The sequence below is a fragment of the Phaenicophaeus curvirostris genome, chromosome 7 (assembly GCF_032191515.1).
Source record: "Phaenicophaeus curvirostris isolate KB17595 chromosome 7, BPBGC_Pcur_1.0, whole genome shotgun sequence".
NCBI lineage: Eukaryota > Metazoa > Chordata > Aves > Cuculiformes > Cuculidae > Phaenicophaeus > Phaenicophaeus curvirostris.
In genome coordinates, this window is record NC_091398.1 from 20,978,241 (window position 1) to 20,995,765 (window position 17,525).

Here is a 17,525-nt window from a genome sequence, read left to right on the forward strand (position 1 = left end):
CCATGATGGCCCATGGGAGTGTGACACTGGAATTGAAAAAATACTGCAAGCAGCTCAAGCCCTCTTCTAGTTCTGTATTTTGGTTTCTATGGTGACCATCCATTCCCTGAGTGATGCCAGGTTTGTCATTCTATGTCAAAGCAACCAAAATAGGTGATCACCAAAGACTCAGTCTGTTTGATCTTCACTAATGAAACTGGGCTTTGGGGAAAGAGAAAAACAAAACAGAACAATCAAAAAAGAAAGTAAAAATTGCAGCTTGACACTTTCAGTCTATGAGATTAGTCATCAGTTATCACACTGTCCATTAATAAACTTCATGCACCTCCAGCATAATCATGGGTTTGAAGAGAACGCCACAGTCACTCAGAACAAGAAAGAACTGGAAACATTTATTTTCATCATTACGTTAGCCCCAAAACGTAACTGAAAACTTGAAGTGCCCACAACAGACCCTTGAAATTATCATGTCTTTTACAGGGCGAAAGGAATAACCTTACCCTTTTCTATATGAAAAGTTACTTGATTCATTGATTCCCATGCTTCTCCCGTACATAAATCTAGCACTACTGAGTACCACAATAATGAGTAGGCATCCAAGATGTCACTGTGTTTTATCTAAAGCAACCATTCAGTCTGGCATTTTCTGAAAGACCATTTTACACGCTAAACCCTGAACACTTCTCTCATTTACTGAATTATTACAAGAGGTATTGAAAATCTAACTATTAACTGAACACTTGCAATAAAAAAGTAATTTTACTTTGTAAAACATGAAACAAAAAATATGAAATCTATTTTTATATTTTTAATGTTTCAAGTACATCGTAGGTCTCTGACAAAGCAGAGAGAATTTAGCAAAAAACTTATTTCCAAACTAATAAAAATAGGATAAATAAAGGTAATCCAGAAACCAACTGAGTTAAAGGGTTGCATATTTCTATTCAAATTTCTAGAATCATCATCATACAGTCTGGTTACACAAATTATTAATATATCAAAATACTGCATGGACAAGCACGTGAGTATTCATGTCAATTCCAGCCGCTGCCCTTCTCTACTTCAGCAAGCATGGTAAGTTTTCTGCCGCAACTCCTCCACTTCCTTCACCCCAAGCTTCTAACCCCACCCACTATCTCCTCATTTCAAATGACATGTTTGAGTCTTCTGCGCTAACCAGGTACCAGTCTCTTCTGCTGTCTCATTCCTGCCAACTCTTCTTTTCAATTGGTTCTATTACATCCCCTAAACGCCAGCTTCTGTCTTCCTTGTGGCCTCCAGGCAGCTGCATTTCTGTTGCACATTCTCGTCCTCCCATCAGCTCTCAAGAACCCATTCTCCTTCACTGAGATTTTCACTAAAAATTGTTTCTTCTATTTGCTCTTCTTCTCCGAGTATTTCTGTCCTGACAATCCAGTTCTTTCCCAACATCCACAGCTTGCCAGCTCGAGTCTTCCCACATCAACTACTCACTCAACCTGGCACCTTCCCTTTGCTCACTATTACACTGATCAGGTTTCTCCTTGCAGTCCCAGTCTTCAGCTCTTTACCCCTGCCACTCCTAGTTTTCACCTCAACTTCTCAGCTCTAGTTGCTGTCTTCTAAGTATTTAAGCTAGATGATTCCTCTTGCACAGGATTCACATGCTGACAAAACAGTTGCTGAAGGCAGAAGGGAGGCAGACTGCTTGCATTTAGTTTCAGTAGTGCCAGTATTCTGGGTGCTCTTTGGACCCATTATGCCCCAACCTCAAACTCAAAACTGTCTGAGCTTTTTCCAGAAAAAAAATCAGCCCAAGACAGACACCTGGCATGCAGGTCTTCAGGCCACTTTGAAAAATTATACTCGTCTTTGCTTATAAAAACTAAAAACTATGAAAAATTTAAAAGCATAATTTTAAAACTGAATGTGCCAGACAAACAAAAAAAGGCAGAATTACCAAACCCACATTCAGTAAACAAGCAAATAGAAATAACCAGTGTGAAGTGTCCATGTGAAAGAACACACAATACATATCAAAAAAATTTCATAACTCATCTTGAGGTTGCACAGTTAAGCCTAAAAAGTTAACCCAATCTTAACTCTGCACCTTTGTATATGAGCGGTACACATGGTAACATAAATGGTGAGCACGTGTATCACATGGTCATCATGAAAACTTTCTGATTTAAAGATCTAAATTACCAAGGTGCAGGTTCTTCCTCAGTACCCATGCAAATCATTTACCTACACAATGAATAAAGAACAGAACTGCAGAATAAAGACTTATTATATTAATAAATAATTCATGCAAAGACCTAGAAACAGATAATGAGTAGATGCACAATACACACTGCCCCCCACTGCCCCTTTATTATTCATTTTACCTTTCTTCTTTATCCAACGTTTTCTTCTCTGCAGAACTAATCTTTTTTGGTGGTACAGGAGGTGTCACCTTTCTGCATATCTCTTCAATTATACGTTTATTCAATCTGCTCTGTACAGCAGCTTTCAATAAAATTCTTTCTACTGCAGTCATTCCATCACCGTGAGAGTATCTTGGAATTTCTGGGTGGATTAAAACATCCACATCGTCCAACCACGGAGGATAGTAAGAGTTTTGTTTTCCTGAGAGTTTGTGATGCAGTTTAATCAGCAAGGACAGGATGCTTTCCTTGACTTCCAGAATGGCTGTGGTTAGCTGTGGAGTTGCACCAGGCGCTGACCATTTCATTGAAGTTTTGGGCCGAACCACTTGATTTGCCTCACTAGTGTTTCGATTGATGATCTCCTGAAATTTCTTCCTACGTTCTGCGACCAAACTGAACACTTGAGCTGTCCCCGAATTCTTGGGGAAAAAAAAGTTTCATTTTCAAAATTACGAGAATTAACAGCATACATTTCAAAATATTTTCTATAGTTTCATAACTAGAAGGAAAAGCACAAAACATTTTAAGTTGCCTTCCCCAAAATTTCCTGACATTTGGTATAGCAAAATACTAACCCTGCATGTCATACTTGTTATACAAATCCATAATACATAGCTGCATAAAAAGCAAGAGTACAAAATGAAAATATCATCCATGCCAAAACCACTGACAACAGGCTTTGCTCTAGTCAAATTTAGAGTTCTATTCTCCAAGTAATATTTCCTTACTTTTTTTCTGGAATATTCGTAATTTCAGTACCTTTATACCATTTAAATATCTTTATTAAAGTCTACTGAGCACTGCTGTACAACATAACTCCAAATTCCACACTGCTGAATACAGGTGAGCCTACACATTCCCATGGCCACTATCCATTTTGTGTGGCTCTATTAGCTGCGGTCCAGAAGCCACATACCCACATTTGCAAGCAGAGCTTGCTATTCAGGGCACATGAGCATATGAGTGCAGTTACATTAATGACAAAGCCCATTCAAACGTTTATCTTCTATGCTGCCCTTTCTTACATGTATCCTTAATTTGGGACTGAAAGCAATTCACATATGCTGAATCTATAGCAGAGAGATGTTTCTTAAATATTTTGAACATGAAATTCAGAACACTTGAACACCTTACGCTCTCCTTCTCAAAGGGCTAGGCAGCCAAGAGATAACAAATGCTTCAGAGGCCAACTATGAAAATGGTATTCTGACAATCATCTCACCTACCTCTTTGTTTTAATCTGTTTCATCTTGCCTACCTACTTTAAATTTTCATCTATTTTTCTAACATTAACATGTAAAAGAAATGTCCATTGTATTTCACTACATCTGGCACACAATAACCTGAAATGCTGTATATAAAAGCAATCCTGACACAGGGGACTATATTATCTACCAGCCATAAATCTTTCAGGATCCCAACACCTACACAGTCATTTCGCTTTTAAAAAAAAAAATCCAGCAAAAACACAATTAAACTTGCCATTAATAACTTCAAATGCATTTCGAATCTAATGTTAAACATTAGACTTGAGAAAGCTAGGACTACACTGCATTATTAAATGTTAGTAATACCTTGTCAAGACAAAACAGGCCTAAAGACAAAGCTCAAGCACTAAGTCATCAATAACATTTTATATTTGATAGAAAGCTTTTATTTCAAAATCTGTATTAAAAATGTAAGGGGATTTATTTGCTTAAATACTGCCTAAGACTACAATAAAGAATATGAGAAAAAACATGGGTCCTTACAATATAAATTAAAAAGAGATTCAGGAAAATTAGAAGATTTCACTGAATGTTAAGGTGAGCACAATTAAAGCCATGTTGCCAGTTAATCGCTTAGAAGAACAAACTGCACACAGATCTACCTCTCTCTGGAGGCTCTTCCGCCTTGAACTCTGGTAAGTTGAGGACAAAAAAGGTCATTAAATATCATTTGGAAGGAGGTATCATTTGAAATAACTTCTATTTCTGTTATCAGTATACTTAGGAAAGACTACTGAAGGAAAAAAAAAATCCTAAGAAATTCATAAAACAGAAAAAAAATCCTAATGAAAAAAAAGCCACAACCTTCAATAACTTAAACTCATCCAGGAAAAGGATTGGTATTTGTATATACTTACTTGTGATGAAGCCAACCCATCAGAACTTGTGCTTGCAGGTGGTTCCCTCTTCACCTCTGGAGCAGTTTCTGGAACTCTTACTCGGACATAGTTAATGAAGTGACGCATGTTAGAAACTAAATTACTACCTGGAAACCAACTATCATGGCAACGCTCTTGTCCACTTGCAGATTCCTAAAATAATAGATAAGAAAAATTGTGGGGTTTTTATATGTTACAATAACTCATGTTGCTTTTATAATGGTATTACAGAGGTCATCATCAGTCCATGAGATAAAAACAATACATTGAACAGCACATACCTCACTAAAGCTGACATCCCTCTTAAAAATTATTATGACTGATGCCTACCACAAGGGCTACAGGTCTGATAAACACAGAAATCTACACATTTGACCTAAATATGATCAAATACATACAATCAGTCCAATCTAGCAGAAGCAAAAGGAACTACTCAGAGCAATCCAAAGCTATACAACCTAAGACTAATACAAAAATCTAAACTATACAGAAGTCCACCTCTCAAAAAAGCGTGGCAGATCCTTAGCCATACAAGTAATGTTAGACAGCAAGAAAAATTATGAAAGTAATACACTAAGGGAAGCTAGAATCATGGCTTTTTAAATTCAAATTTTCATCAAAAGCACAGCTAAAATTTTGGCTAATTCACATATTTTAGAACATGCAGAACTTTAGCAATAAGATGTTTGGTGAAAAGTGTTTTAGTTGTAAATCTAGAAATCTAAGCATGTTTTAGATTCAATCATGGTAATTTTTTTTTTTGCACCCAATTTCAAGCGATAATTTAAAGAGTACTAAAGATGGAAACAATCTGTGCTCTCAGGTTATAGATACAGAAATTATTGAAAACCATAAGATATTATACTCCTCTTTGAAACAGTATGCTTTTTTCTTATACTTTTTTGCTTAGTTGATCCCTGCTTAAGTAAATAAAGATGTTTTGTTCTAATTCCTATGGTAAAATCATAATTTTAATAAATATATATTTTTAAAGAATATCAAACCCTCAGACAATACTTTTGTATTCTAATGAAAAAGATGGTATTTTTTTCTTACCTCTTCATCTGACTCTTGTTCTGGAGAATTTTCCAACCCCAGTTCAATCAAATACAAAACCATGCAAAGCACATGTTCTGACAAATTCTGATGATCCATTAATATCTAGGTAGAAAAAAAGACATTCACATCTTAGCAGTTTTAACTTTAATAGTCTCACAATCCCTATTACAAAAAACAAACAAACAAACAAAAAAAACCTAAAATCCCAAAACAAACAAAAAAAACAGAACTGCCAAAAATCCTATGGATATCTCTAGCCCAAACTGGAAGATAAAGAAAGCAGCCAGGAGTCTCATATGAAGAAGCTCAAGATACTACTACCTACAAATTTTATCTCCAACCGTGACCTTCCAAGTTAGCCGCACTAGGAAAGGTAGCAGGAATTGAGCCCCATATGTGATATTTTTGCCCGTTTTGTTTTTTCCCCCCGTTCATCACTGTGCTCATAGGTGCTGTATCATGAGATAGGAGTACTGTCAAAAAGAAAAGACTGCAAAGGCAGAACACCATAACAACACTTGCTACCCTAGCGTATTTTTAGTAGACACTATGCATCTATGTTAGCATGTAAAACAATTTTCATTTTGTTGTAGCAGTAACAGTTTCAGAGTCCTATTGTGTGCAAAAAAATACATCTAGCAAAAAATTATTTTCAAAAGCAGTGAATTGCTTATTCAAGTACTTGGAATATCAACTCTGAAACATCAGCAAGATATAGTAAACTTCACTCTTGCTATGACTAAATGCGACAAGAAAATACCTGATTAGTGATAATGCTATAGAATAAAAAAAAGTTCAAAGTAGGCCAAGAATAATAAGACTAATAACATTACTACAGCTCTCCAGTAACAGTAATAGAACACTACTACAAAATAAGACATAATTTTGGATGTGATGGGACAACAGGCACATTGCATTTAAAAGACGGGAACTCATTATTCTACTCAGCCTATTAAGACTTCAGTATATCTAAACATACAAAAAGGGTGTTCTGGATAACACTTGTGACTCTTCAGATTTTATTTAATTTTTTTAAGTTTATTAAAATTTATATTTAGGAAAAAACTAACCTTGTACCATCACCACAAAAGAAAAATTTAGTTTTGTGTTTCTATACAAACAACCTTGTACCTTAAAATTGTTTGGTTCAAGCAGTGGTTTACTTGAACGCTGAAGTGCCAGGTAAAGTTGACCAGTTAGTATTACTGCCAACTACAACCAAAGAGCTGCACCCATCCTTCCCTCCCTTTTCATGCAATTAGTCACCATAAGGCCTCATGTAGTCCTAATCCTATAAGCGATGCCTGGATAACTGGGAACACCAGAAGGGTTAACGTGAATTTTGTTCACAACTATCTTCATATAATCTTCTTTAATTACAAATAATAAATAACTTGATCTTTAAATTAATAATTGCCCAAGTCTTTCTTCTAACACAGCTTTGAATGCATTAAGAGGAAGAACCAATGCTGCTGAAATTAAATTCAGGACAACTTTCCTCTTGAGAACATTCTGATTTAAAGGGAAGAAAATGGCAAGAACCTGCCAGTTACTAAAAAAGTGGATGAGAAATCATGTTTAAAATATCATTGTAGACAGGCTAATATACAAATAAAATATTTTAGCCTAGTAAAATTTTAAATACAACTTGGTTTCAATTGGGCCCAATTTCTTATACAGATATACCTATCAGAAATATCTCAGAGTTCTTAAATCAAATATTGCTTTATGATAGTTTTTCTTAATTATGTTTGAGAAGAAGATCTGATCAAACCAAATCAAGTCTGAGATCATAGAGATTATTTAAATAAATAGCTCAGTATTATGTTAACAAAAAAAAAAGTGTGCAATTGTACCAGTCAGAATCAAAAGTTATGTTGACTAACACTTCTGAAAAGTCGAATCATCAGATGTAGTTTACTGTTCTTCTGTAGGCAGTCCCAAAAGTCAAGACAATAAAAGACTTTCTTCCCTACTTTCTCCATTTTTGTTCCATTCCAAAATACTGTTTCATCTTCCACATAATCCCAAATCTTCCTTTTTTTCAGCAGCCTTTGTGTATGCCTCCCATCTAGTACCTTCTCTGGGTATGCTCCTTCCTCAGCCTCCACTTTGTACTACCACACCTCAGCCTCATTCTTCACAGTACAGCAGCCAAGCAGCCCAGCCCCTGCAGCTGGCCATGGCTAAGTGGAGTTAAACATACTGCACACAGCAGCTTCTCTGGCCAAACCTATGGAAATCCCTGAGAATCAAGGTACTGCCAACTCCAGGCAAGGTTCTGGTCAGCTCTGCTGTGGGGTGTGCCAGGTCTGGGGCCAATGTTCTTGAGACTTCAATTGTTAACAGAATAAAACAGATAGTCACTGTGCGTGCAACACAATGGAACTTTGCCAAGTCTATAGTTGGGCTAGAGTGAGATCCAACATCTTGATAAAATAAAGTTTAAAACATGGGAAATGAGGATGTATTTTGTCCTTGCTTCAGTCCTGGAAACTCATGCCAGAACAGGCATTCAGCATGAAATCAGCCACTGGTTAAATTTTGGCAAGAGAAGAGACTAGATGTCTGACAATGGAAAACCATGACCGACCATTAGATGTTGTACTACTGAGTTTCCAAGACCTTCATTCAATAGTCTCTGCACATCATATTCAGTTTTCACCATAACAAATATCACTGTATTATGGTTAAGGGACAACTACCAGTAAAACCCTCAAATTCTTATATTTTACATTGTTGAACTAGATTTTTGAGACAACACTAATTACATAGCATTAGTTTACTGAAGTCACTAATTTGTAAGCAATAAGAAGCTGTGGAGAAAAAGTCCTTTTCTGTCATAAAGGTGAAATCTATTGAATGAATTTGGGTTGAATCTTAAGTCTTCACACATCTTAATGAGACACTGACAACTTATATTCAGTACTTCACCAGAGAAACAAATCAACTGAAAAAGCCAGGAATAAGTGTGGCTCTTTGTGAATACCACAGTTAATACAATACTTATCAACAGATATTTTCTAGTCAACAGAAGTTTAACAGTGAAACAAGAGCATCAGGGGAGCTGGAGCTTTCATAAGAGCACAAAAGGAAAGCATGCCTCAGGAAAGCACTACACTCTCAAGCCACTCTTTATAGGCCCTCATCTGGCTCTGCAGCACACAGGATTGAAAGCACTTTCCAAATACAAAGACAGATTCCAAGTCCCATTTTCTGATGAACATACTGTTCAAAAAGGGACGCATCCCTTAAAGAGAACAGGCAACCATCAAAGACAAAAACAGAGCACAAATTAAAGGTATTAAATTAGTCCTGAAAAAGAAGCGTTATACCATTACCAAAAGCCTGAAAGTACCTGGAAAGCGACGTTAGAACCAACTGCAGTTACAAGATGTATTTCCCATTTAAGATCTAAAGTTGTCCAGGTTGCATACATCTGAACACGATACTCATAACCTAAAACTCTGCAGCGAGAGTGAAAGGAACACTGCTCACATCACCATGCTCCCTGAACAACAATTCAAAAGGTTAAGATAGTGTTCCTCAAAGTAGAGTAGGACTGTTCATCTACTTGGGTACCACGCTTAGTGTGTTTATATATGGAACAATCATTAATGAAATAAAAATAGTAGAAAAAGATCGCCATACTAGACTTAAAAAATAAAATTAAAAAACCCATAAATTTGAACATGAATACTGTAAACAACCTATTAAAAATCATGCTTCTAAGAACTCCTGTTCTACAGAAGTGGAAATAAGATACTGGACGCAGAATTATGACCATACCTTGTAAAGAAGCGTGAACAGCACGATGTGCAGGGTTTTACAATGTAGAAGTTTTATAAGACCTTTGTAACTTGGATGTAGAGGTGTTCTCTTCTTGTAAGGAGGCCACGGGTTCCCAGGGAATTTACCACTTTGCTTTAAACTGTGGAAATAAAGGAGACATCAAACAGTGCAATATTGTAGACAACTGCCAATATTATAGACAACTATCCTGCATTCTTTTGGTTTAGATCGACTTTAGAATGAATGAGCATTTCTATGCCTTTTAATCTAAGCAGCATTCAGAAAATTGGAATGCATACACAAACTGACTCCAGTCTAATTCTTCTGTGGGTTACCCACTCATTTAAATGACCTTTATTTACAAAGTTAAATGACTAGTTAGTCACTGCTATAAACTTAAGAATTCCATTTTAATTCTGAGAGGCACACAGAAGACATCGAAAACTTTTCATTTCACTCACGAAATCTACGTTAGTTAGACACACGACACAGAAATCTCTCATCTGTAGGAACAGATTACAGGCAATACCAGGAAACACTAGACTTAATTAGCTATAGCTGACAAGATCAGTGCTATCATAACACTTAAAAATTAAGTTCATAGGTAAGTTCAACATGAATCCACAGTTCTAATAACGAGCTGGAATCCAGTGCAGTAGACAACACGATTATTTAACAGAATACTGCCTTGCTCACTTACAGCACGTGTTTATGAGTACCTTTTGACTTAACAGACCGGGCACAGCAGCACAGGATTATTTCACTAAGCTGATTATAAGGGGTCTTTAAACCTGATTTGTACTCCCATGGTGTGAAGTAAAAGACAACCAAATTAAACTAGCTGAAATTAAAATCTGTAAGGGTAAGAGGCTGTGAGGGATGGAATGTTAAGGGACAGAATTAAGACCAAATCATCTTGCTTCTTAGCCTGTAAATGTATAAACATTGATAACATGATTAGCATTACCAAACAGTGAAAACAGAAAATATATTGTGCAACGAGCAACAATACGATGTTTCTTAAAACGATTCCACTTACAATGCTGTGTATCTGTCCATTGCAGACTGCACATCTCTGCGGTAAACTGTTCGAAGTATTACCATGACAGGGTCAAACTCCTTATCCCAGACTTCAGCTGTTGTTTAAAAGAAGTCACACATTAAAACTCTCTTTACAGGCTTTACAAATTATTCCAGATTCTCTTAACTAGTTTTAATTACGTAATTTCTATCCTGTAATAAACTTTTTGTAGCAAAGTACAGTAATTTCTACTAATTCTTACAAATAATACTTCCTATACTAATAATTCCTACTGCTTACCAAGATATCAAAATCTTACCAAAAATACTTTTCTTGGTTCCTAAGCAAATTTATAATCTATTAAGGCAAAGAACTTTCCTACAGATAATCTTTATTTTAGCATCTTCTAGATTTCTTTGTCAACAATTACATAACAAAAACATGAGATAAAAGATAAAAAGAAAAATCATATACTTCTGATAAAATAACAGCTGTACCACAGGCCAAAATTAAAAAAAAAAAATCCAAATTAGTATTAAAATCTAAGTAAAAGCTAAGCATATGAAGGCGGCCTCCAAAACACCTTTTCCACACATCTTACTTTGCTCTTTTTAATTTCCAAGTATATGCAAGAAAAGGTTTTAATTATTTGTCATTTGGTACTTGATTAGCATGTGCCTTCTTGACAACAGGAAGTGAAGACAGCAGAGCAGTTCGCAGGAAGGTGAGATTTAACTACTAAACGCCATGAGCCAAACTACACCACAACGACAATTTTTTGCCCAGTCTCACAAATGGCAAAGTTTCTTATCAAATAACATTTATGATCAATCCTTTACAAACATGCTTTTGTTTTATAATCAACAGATATGCATTATTTTTGCATTAAAATCTTAGTTATCGCCATTTAGTTTAGTGGCTCCAAAATATCATTCAGACTGGCTTTTCAGAGCAATCACAGAAGAGTCCAAACAGACTATAAGTAATGATAGCTCATTTAACTGCTACTTTTCTTTTTTTCCTATTTACAACTTATTCGCAATCAAAGCTTCCAACCTAAGGCCAAATGAAGCTGTTCATTCTATTAATTGTTCGGAACAGTTTAGCTGCCGTTACACAACAACATGAAGGCAAGATTCAATGATCCCATCAAATGAAAAAGAAACCCACCAGGCATAACATGAGTACTTACAACAGTTTTTGAAGTTTTGACAGACAAAATAGGTAGCTTTATCACACTTTTGAGATTTCCCCTACATGGGAAGACAAGTCCACACTCCTATTAACCCCTGCTAATGTTAACATTCCTACAGACACCCTCGTACACTGCTGAGAGAGATCACTTGGCATAGGTTCTACTATGTATGGAACACAATCAGACTTAGCTTGCAAAAAACCCACTTTTTCTGGACAGAGTTACTATTACAGTGTGAAACATGGACCAAGCTTGAGTGAGCTGCTAATGCACCACAAGGAAAAACTACTAAGTGAGGGAGTCATATGGGCAATATTAGAAATGCACACACAGCTCTTCAGCACAAAAATCCACAGGAAACAAGAAATGTGTCTTTTTTTGGAAGTTGGTTTGATATTATTTTTTTTAATTGATGGTTAATGGAAGCAAAATCTGGGGCTTCTGCAATCATTAAGTATACCTTTTTTCCTCTAAATTTAGCAAAACAAGGAGTTAGGGGGAATGGATCTCAACATGACTTGCTCAAAGTGTGACAGGCCACAAACTACAATTCCTAAAAGCAACTGGATCACTCTTTTTGGGAACCTCTACAGTCTTATAAAGATTCTGAACACTTAAAAGGCTACAGTACACAAGAAAACCATGCTGGGTTTTACTCCTGCAGATGCGCTTTCTATTTTTTATTACTTTAAAATAAAGAGATTCTGCACAGCGTTACATATTACTTGAATATTCACTGCTATAGATGAAACACTTGTGTTTTTTTAAGAGCAACAATCGACTCCAGAGGTAAACTGTGTTAAGAAAAAATCAACCCAAACATCAAAACACCTTAACTCACTAAATATTTAGGGAATCTGATTCTAGGTTCAAATGTTATAACTAAAAATACTGTTATTAGTCTTTTTTTTCCCTCGACACTATTATGAAAAAGACGAGCACATCACAAGCTTCAGGAACCAAACATGACTAAAGGGAGTGCAGTTTACAGAACATTAAAAAAAATGTTACTTTGAATACACGGGTGTCAAGCTGCCCAATTACACTTCAAGAAACCAGAAAGAATCAATTCATAAGACTTTGGTTTCACAGAATTACTTCACTGGTTGTTAATTTGAATAAATGTAAGAGCTTCACTGACTCATCAGTCCCCCAGCACAAAAGCTGACAAACAAGTCAGTACAGTATTGGTTCCTAAACTAACATTAATAACAAAAAATCCACAAAAAAAACCCCCACAGCCTAAAAATCAAACGGTTTCAAAATTGTCAGACACCAACTATGCCATTCTCAAGGGAAGTACCCGGAAGAGGAGGAAGTTAATCTCTCTACAGCTTTTCTATGACCTGAAGCACAAACAGAGCACATGGAGCATTTCAGATTCCTACAGGCTTATCTGCTCCATGATAGGAAACAGTAATGGAACACTGAGTTGTTAAATTCTTCCTCTCCTTTGATACACCAGCACTATGTTGCATCCAATTTAGAGACAAGCTGGTATGGGGAAGCAACTTCTCATTTTTGCACTGTAGAGCAATTTAGAACAATACGCTATAACCAGTCTCGTCTGAACTTTTCCTAGACCCTCACTATTGACTGGAAAAGATGTTATAGACCACTAAGATAGTTAAGCAATTCTTCCTTTCATATTATGTATCATGATATCTTTCATAATCAAAATGTGAAGAAGTTTAAAGAAACTATTTTCACAACTGACACATCCCTAGCACAAGCAGTTCTAAACTGTACTGAACATACACCAGATTTTTTTTTTAAATCACATGAATGATTACCTATGCAGATCAGTCAAATACAAATAATTTTTCAGTTGTCCATTTTTCCATTGCTCTCTGAGGATACCTGATTAATACAAGAATTTTATTTTCACTCTAGATCAAAATGAAGTTATTAAAACCGTTTAACTGTCTTTAGCAAAGCTTTTAAATAAATGTAAAAGACAATAATGAAAAAGTCAAACAAGTTTTGTGGGCTTTTGGTGGTGCTGGGTTTGGGTTTTTTGGGGGGAGGGGAGAGGGGATTTACCCTTGTTTGGTGGGCTGGATTTTTCTTAAGATAAAAACTCTTTTTAAGCATCTTACTGCTAAACATAAGAGAACAATGATTACTGTACCTTTAGGTGTATACATTCCTTGTTGCATGGAGCCTCCAGGTTCAAAAACAGGAGCTTTAAAGTCAGCAACTGCTGACAAGACAGATTCAAAGCTTAAGCTTCCTGGAATAATACCACTTTTGGGATTAGGGTTTTCTGGAATGTAATGTTTGCATTAAGGAAAGCGAAGTTAACTTAGTTGCAGAACACAGCATTTTACCTCCCTCGACATTTTAAGCCTCTCATTTCCAAGTCTACGTTTTGGCAGTGCTCTGTGTTTACCACAAGAGGTCTGTACACTCCAGCTGCTATGAACAAGAACTGTTACCAAAGTGAATTAAAGCCTCCTATCTATGACAATAAATGTTTTCAAACAAGACACTTGCTTCATACTTGGCTCAAGAGGTAAGTACTAAATGAGAAATAAATACTTCTATCTATAGCATGTGTGTGTGTGTATAGTGTCTAAGTTTTTGTACTTGCCTTTATTTAGTAACACTTCAGCTCTCCCCACAGCAAGACTATTATGCATTTACAGCTAAGTGCAGAAAAAGCAAGTAAAAACCTTGGGATCCATAAATACAATAAGTAACACTGTTTTGGATTGGCTATTTCTCATTTTTGCTAGCAATACTTAATTAACTTACTGACATTACCCCAAATCACAAGTAGCACTTGCAAATAAGGAAGTTTCTGCTTCGTGACAAGTAATTGCTTGTATAAATGATTCACTTATTTAACATAGTTAAGTGACTAGCTTAAGTGAATTGCTTTAAGCAATTCATTTATTTTAAATACTTAAGAGCTTGAGCTATTAAGTCTTATCGCAATAATAAATAATTCTTATTACATATTTCTAACTCTCTCCCTCCTCCTTTCCTAACTTCATAAATTCTTAATGTTTTTGCTCAATGCCTATCCCTGGATTGTAAGCTCTTCTGGGTGATCACACAAGCTATTTACTTTGTCTACACAACCGAATATACCAATTGCAGTAAAACCTGTGTATTCGTATTCAGCTCCTTGGGAATGTGAACCATATCACTCTTGGAGTATGCACTATATTCTTCAAGTAAGATGCTTTACCCTGTAACACATTTCTAATTCGAATTACTCTAATTTCAAAGCAGCATTCAGAATTGTTATTTGCATTTTCAGCTCTCGATTGCAAAAGCCAACATAGCATAGAGTGGCTTCTTTTTGTACTGGCATATAGTTATAATGAAAGGCTCAAATTCAGATAAGGTGACGTTCGGCAAAACTTTCTACAATGTCCCTGGAAAACAGACTTTTCACCTTACACCTAAAAGACTTTTGTCATGTTAAAAAAATAATAAAAATAATAAAAATAATAAAAACTGCAGCTCGGTATTTTGTATGAAAAATAATTTAAAACTTTTACAAAGTATTGCATATTTTGTAAGAAAAAACTAAGCTGGATCAAATACTTTTGCTGATAAGTCTATGCAAACACACCTTTACACAATTTGTTGTAATCCCATAAGCTGAAAACACATTGTTCAGGCTCGAAAATCCCACTACTATCAAGGTACCTGTCATTCTCATTCATGCACATTAGTTAATATATTCCAAGGATATGAGATCCAATAATGAACTGTGTGTCCTGTCATTCATACAGAGCTGGGCTACCATCTCTGCTCTGAGGATCTCATCATCTGTCATTCCTAGAACAATAACATTTTAAAAACCATTAAAATACCATGAATTTAAAACATACTCAGCATACATTTGTCATTAAACACAAGTTAAACTTGATGCAAATATTAAGTCATGATACAGTGCTATAAACATACAGTAAGAAAAGGGCAGGGGGCAAATGTAATGACACAATCTCAGTCAGAAACGACAGGTTCAAGCTAAAATTGCTGTCTTTCTGAAAAAGACAACAATCCTTCATATGATCACATACATGAATCATCCACTTGGATGAAAGCCATTTTTCTCCATTTCTATGTATTATGTCTATTTCCAATTCATAAGAGATCAAAATTCAGTAAAGGCAAAAACAAAATAAAGCATTCCATGCTTTAAGTTACTACATAGTTAATCAGCTGTATGGTTGCTACTAAATGTTGAATATAAGTGATCAGGCATGCTATTTACATACAAGTATTCCCAAAGCAGTGATTCTTACCTAAATGTAAACGAAGACTTAACAGAAGGACCAAAAACGTTAATGCTCCTTCCAACATGGACCTTTCATGTTCTGAATCAAGAACTGTATTTTGATGCTGTGATGCCATCGTTAACAGATCTACCACCTTAAATCTACACAGCAAAGACTGAAGTCAGAAACATCACTCTCCAATATAACAACACCAATGTGAAATGTACTGGTAAACTCAGGATATCACTCACAACAACCCAAAATGAAACTTATATAAGGCAATAATATGCAAACACACATGAACCCTCCACATCTTTAAATCTAGATTTTTATTTATCTATGCAGTGTACTGTAGTGATACTTACTCCACATGAATATATGTTATATTTATAAAAATATAAAAGCTAATAAAAATTAATCTGTTTTCAAACCCCAATTTTATTCTGTCCAGAAAAGCAGACATTCTTTCTCTGCCTCTTACTATTGCAGCTAATTATTTATCTACTCCAAGGCAGTATATCCTGAAAGACTGCATGTGAACATGTGTAAAACTTAAAAATACTCTAAACATGCTCAGGAAGCAGATGACTGAAGTTTCACTACTACACTGTAAACCAAAAACCATTCCTGTATAATATCAATGTTACACCTTGAGATACCTCTTTCAGCAGAGCCTTTAGGTAAATGTCAGCTTTGGCCAGGCAGACCTGTACTACTGAAGATGTGCATTGGATATCCACTTCTTCTTTCACATGGCAAAAATTAGTGAACAGCTAGCACAACTTTGAACATGAGCATTCATCTTTTAACCCTACCTTTCAAAAACAGATGAAATAAAATAATCTGGGTCCAGCCTAGAGGCACAGACCTGTGAAAAGAAGAATAAAATTCATTTTATTCGGTAGTTTGTTTGTAAACAAGCATTGGCTGGGCATCTCAGAGAACATAAAACTTACTTGCAGCAGATAAATGTCAGGATCAATCATTGAATTGCAGAAATGGGACTGCACATAAGTCATAGCCTGTCCTTTAATTTGTAGGCCATTTCTAACCCACATATTGCTGTGAATTTCAGAAAGACTTGCCTGTTCAGGGAAAAGAAAAGAAAACAAGTTAAATAGCTGAATATCTCTGAACTGTTAAGTTCAACGTTAGCAGATCAACAACAAATTAGCACACATATACATATATACACATTACACCTTTACATAAAACTACACTTTTTTATACTAATTTACTTCTCCCTGGGAGTAAGAAATGAAAAGGAACCACTGTAAGTTTATGAAACAGATATGCTCTTACATGGAAGTATGGTATTTCAGACAATAGAAGCAATTAAAGTGATTTATGTGTTTATTTACTAAAATCTTGAAGAGATGAAGGCATCACGTTTAAAGAAAAGTTAGATATAAAAGCAGTGATTACAACTACTGCTTACTGCCACTTAAATACATTTCGTGTTTTCAAAGAGCTGGTTCTTCCTGACCTTTTCAAAGTGCTCTAGTGAATATTACCATCATATTTCTCAGAGAATGATAATCAAATGTCACATATTTGATTTTAGAAATAGGAAGCAGAAAAAAAAAAAAGAGTTTATCCTAACTACTTATTATTCTCACATATTCCTTATTTTGATACTCCACAACTAGGACATATTCCCCTTTGT

At 35.5% G+C, this 17,525-nt stretch overlaps 1 protein-coding gene across 5 annotated transcripts in view; it reads right to left on the minus strand.

Moving 5' to 3' along the window:
- The window catches only part of UBR3 (ubiquitin protein ligase E3 component n-recognin 3), a 111,844-nt gene that overhangs the window by 57,506 nt on the left and 36,813 nt on the right, over window positions 1-17,525 (minus strand). For 3 of the 5 annotated variants that reach the window (XM_069861135.1, XM_069861131.1, XM_069861130.1), the window contains 11 exons: window positions 16,816-16,944; window positions 16,675-16,727; window positions 15,887-16,020; window positions 15,329-15,416; window positions 13,753-13,892; window positions 10,445-10,541; window positions 9,403-9,544; window positions 5,611-5,715; window positions 4,534-4,707; window positions 4,279-4,308; window positions 2,367-2,827 (listed from right to left, as the gene is read on the minus strand). In XM_069861135.1, coding sequence (XP_069717236.1) covers window positions 2,367-2,827; window positions 4,279-4,308; window positions 4,534-4,707; window positions 5,611-5,715; window positions 9,403-9,544; window positions 10,445-10,541; window positions 13,753-13,892; window positions 15,329-15,416; window positions 15,887-16,020; window positions 16,675-16,727; window positions 16,816-16,944 — 1,553 coding nt within the window. The remainder of the gene's footprint in view (window positions 1-2,366; window positions 2,828-4,278; window positions 4,309-4,533; window positions 4,708-5,610; window positions 5,716-9,402; window positions 9,545-10,444; window positions 10,542-13,752; window positions 13,893-15,328; window positions 15,417-15,886; window positions 16,021-16,674; window positions 16,728-16,815; window positions 16,945-17,525) is intronic. The other 2 variants (XM_069861134.1, XM_069861132.1) reach the window with 1 other exon arrangement.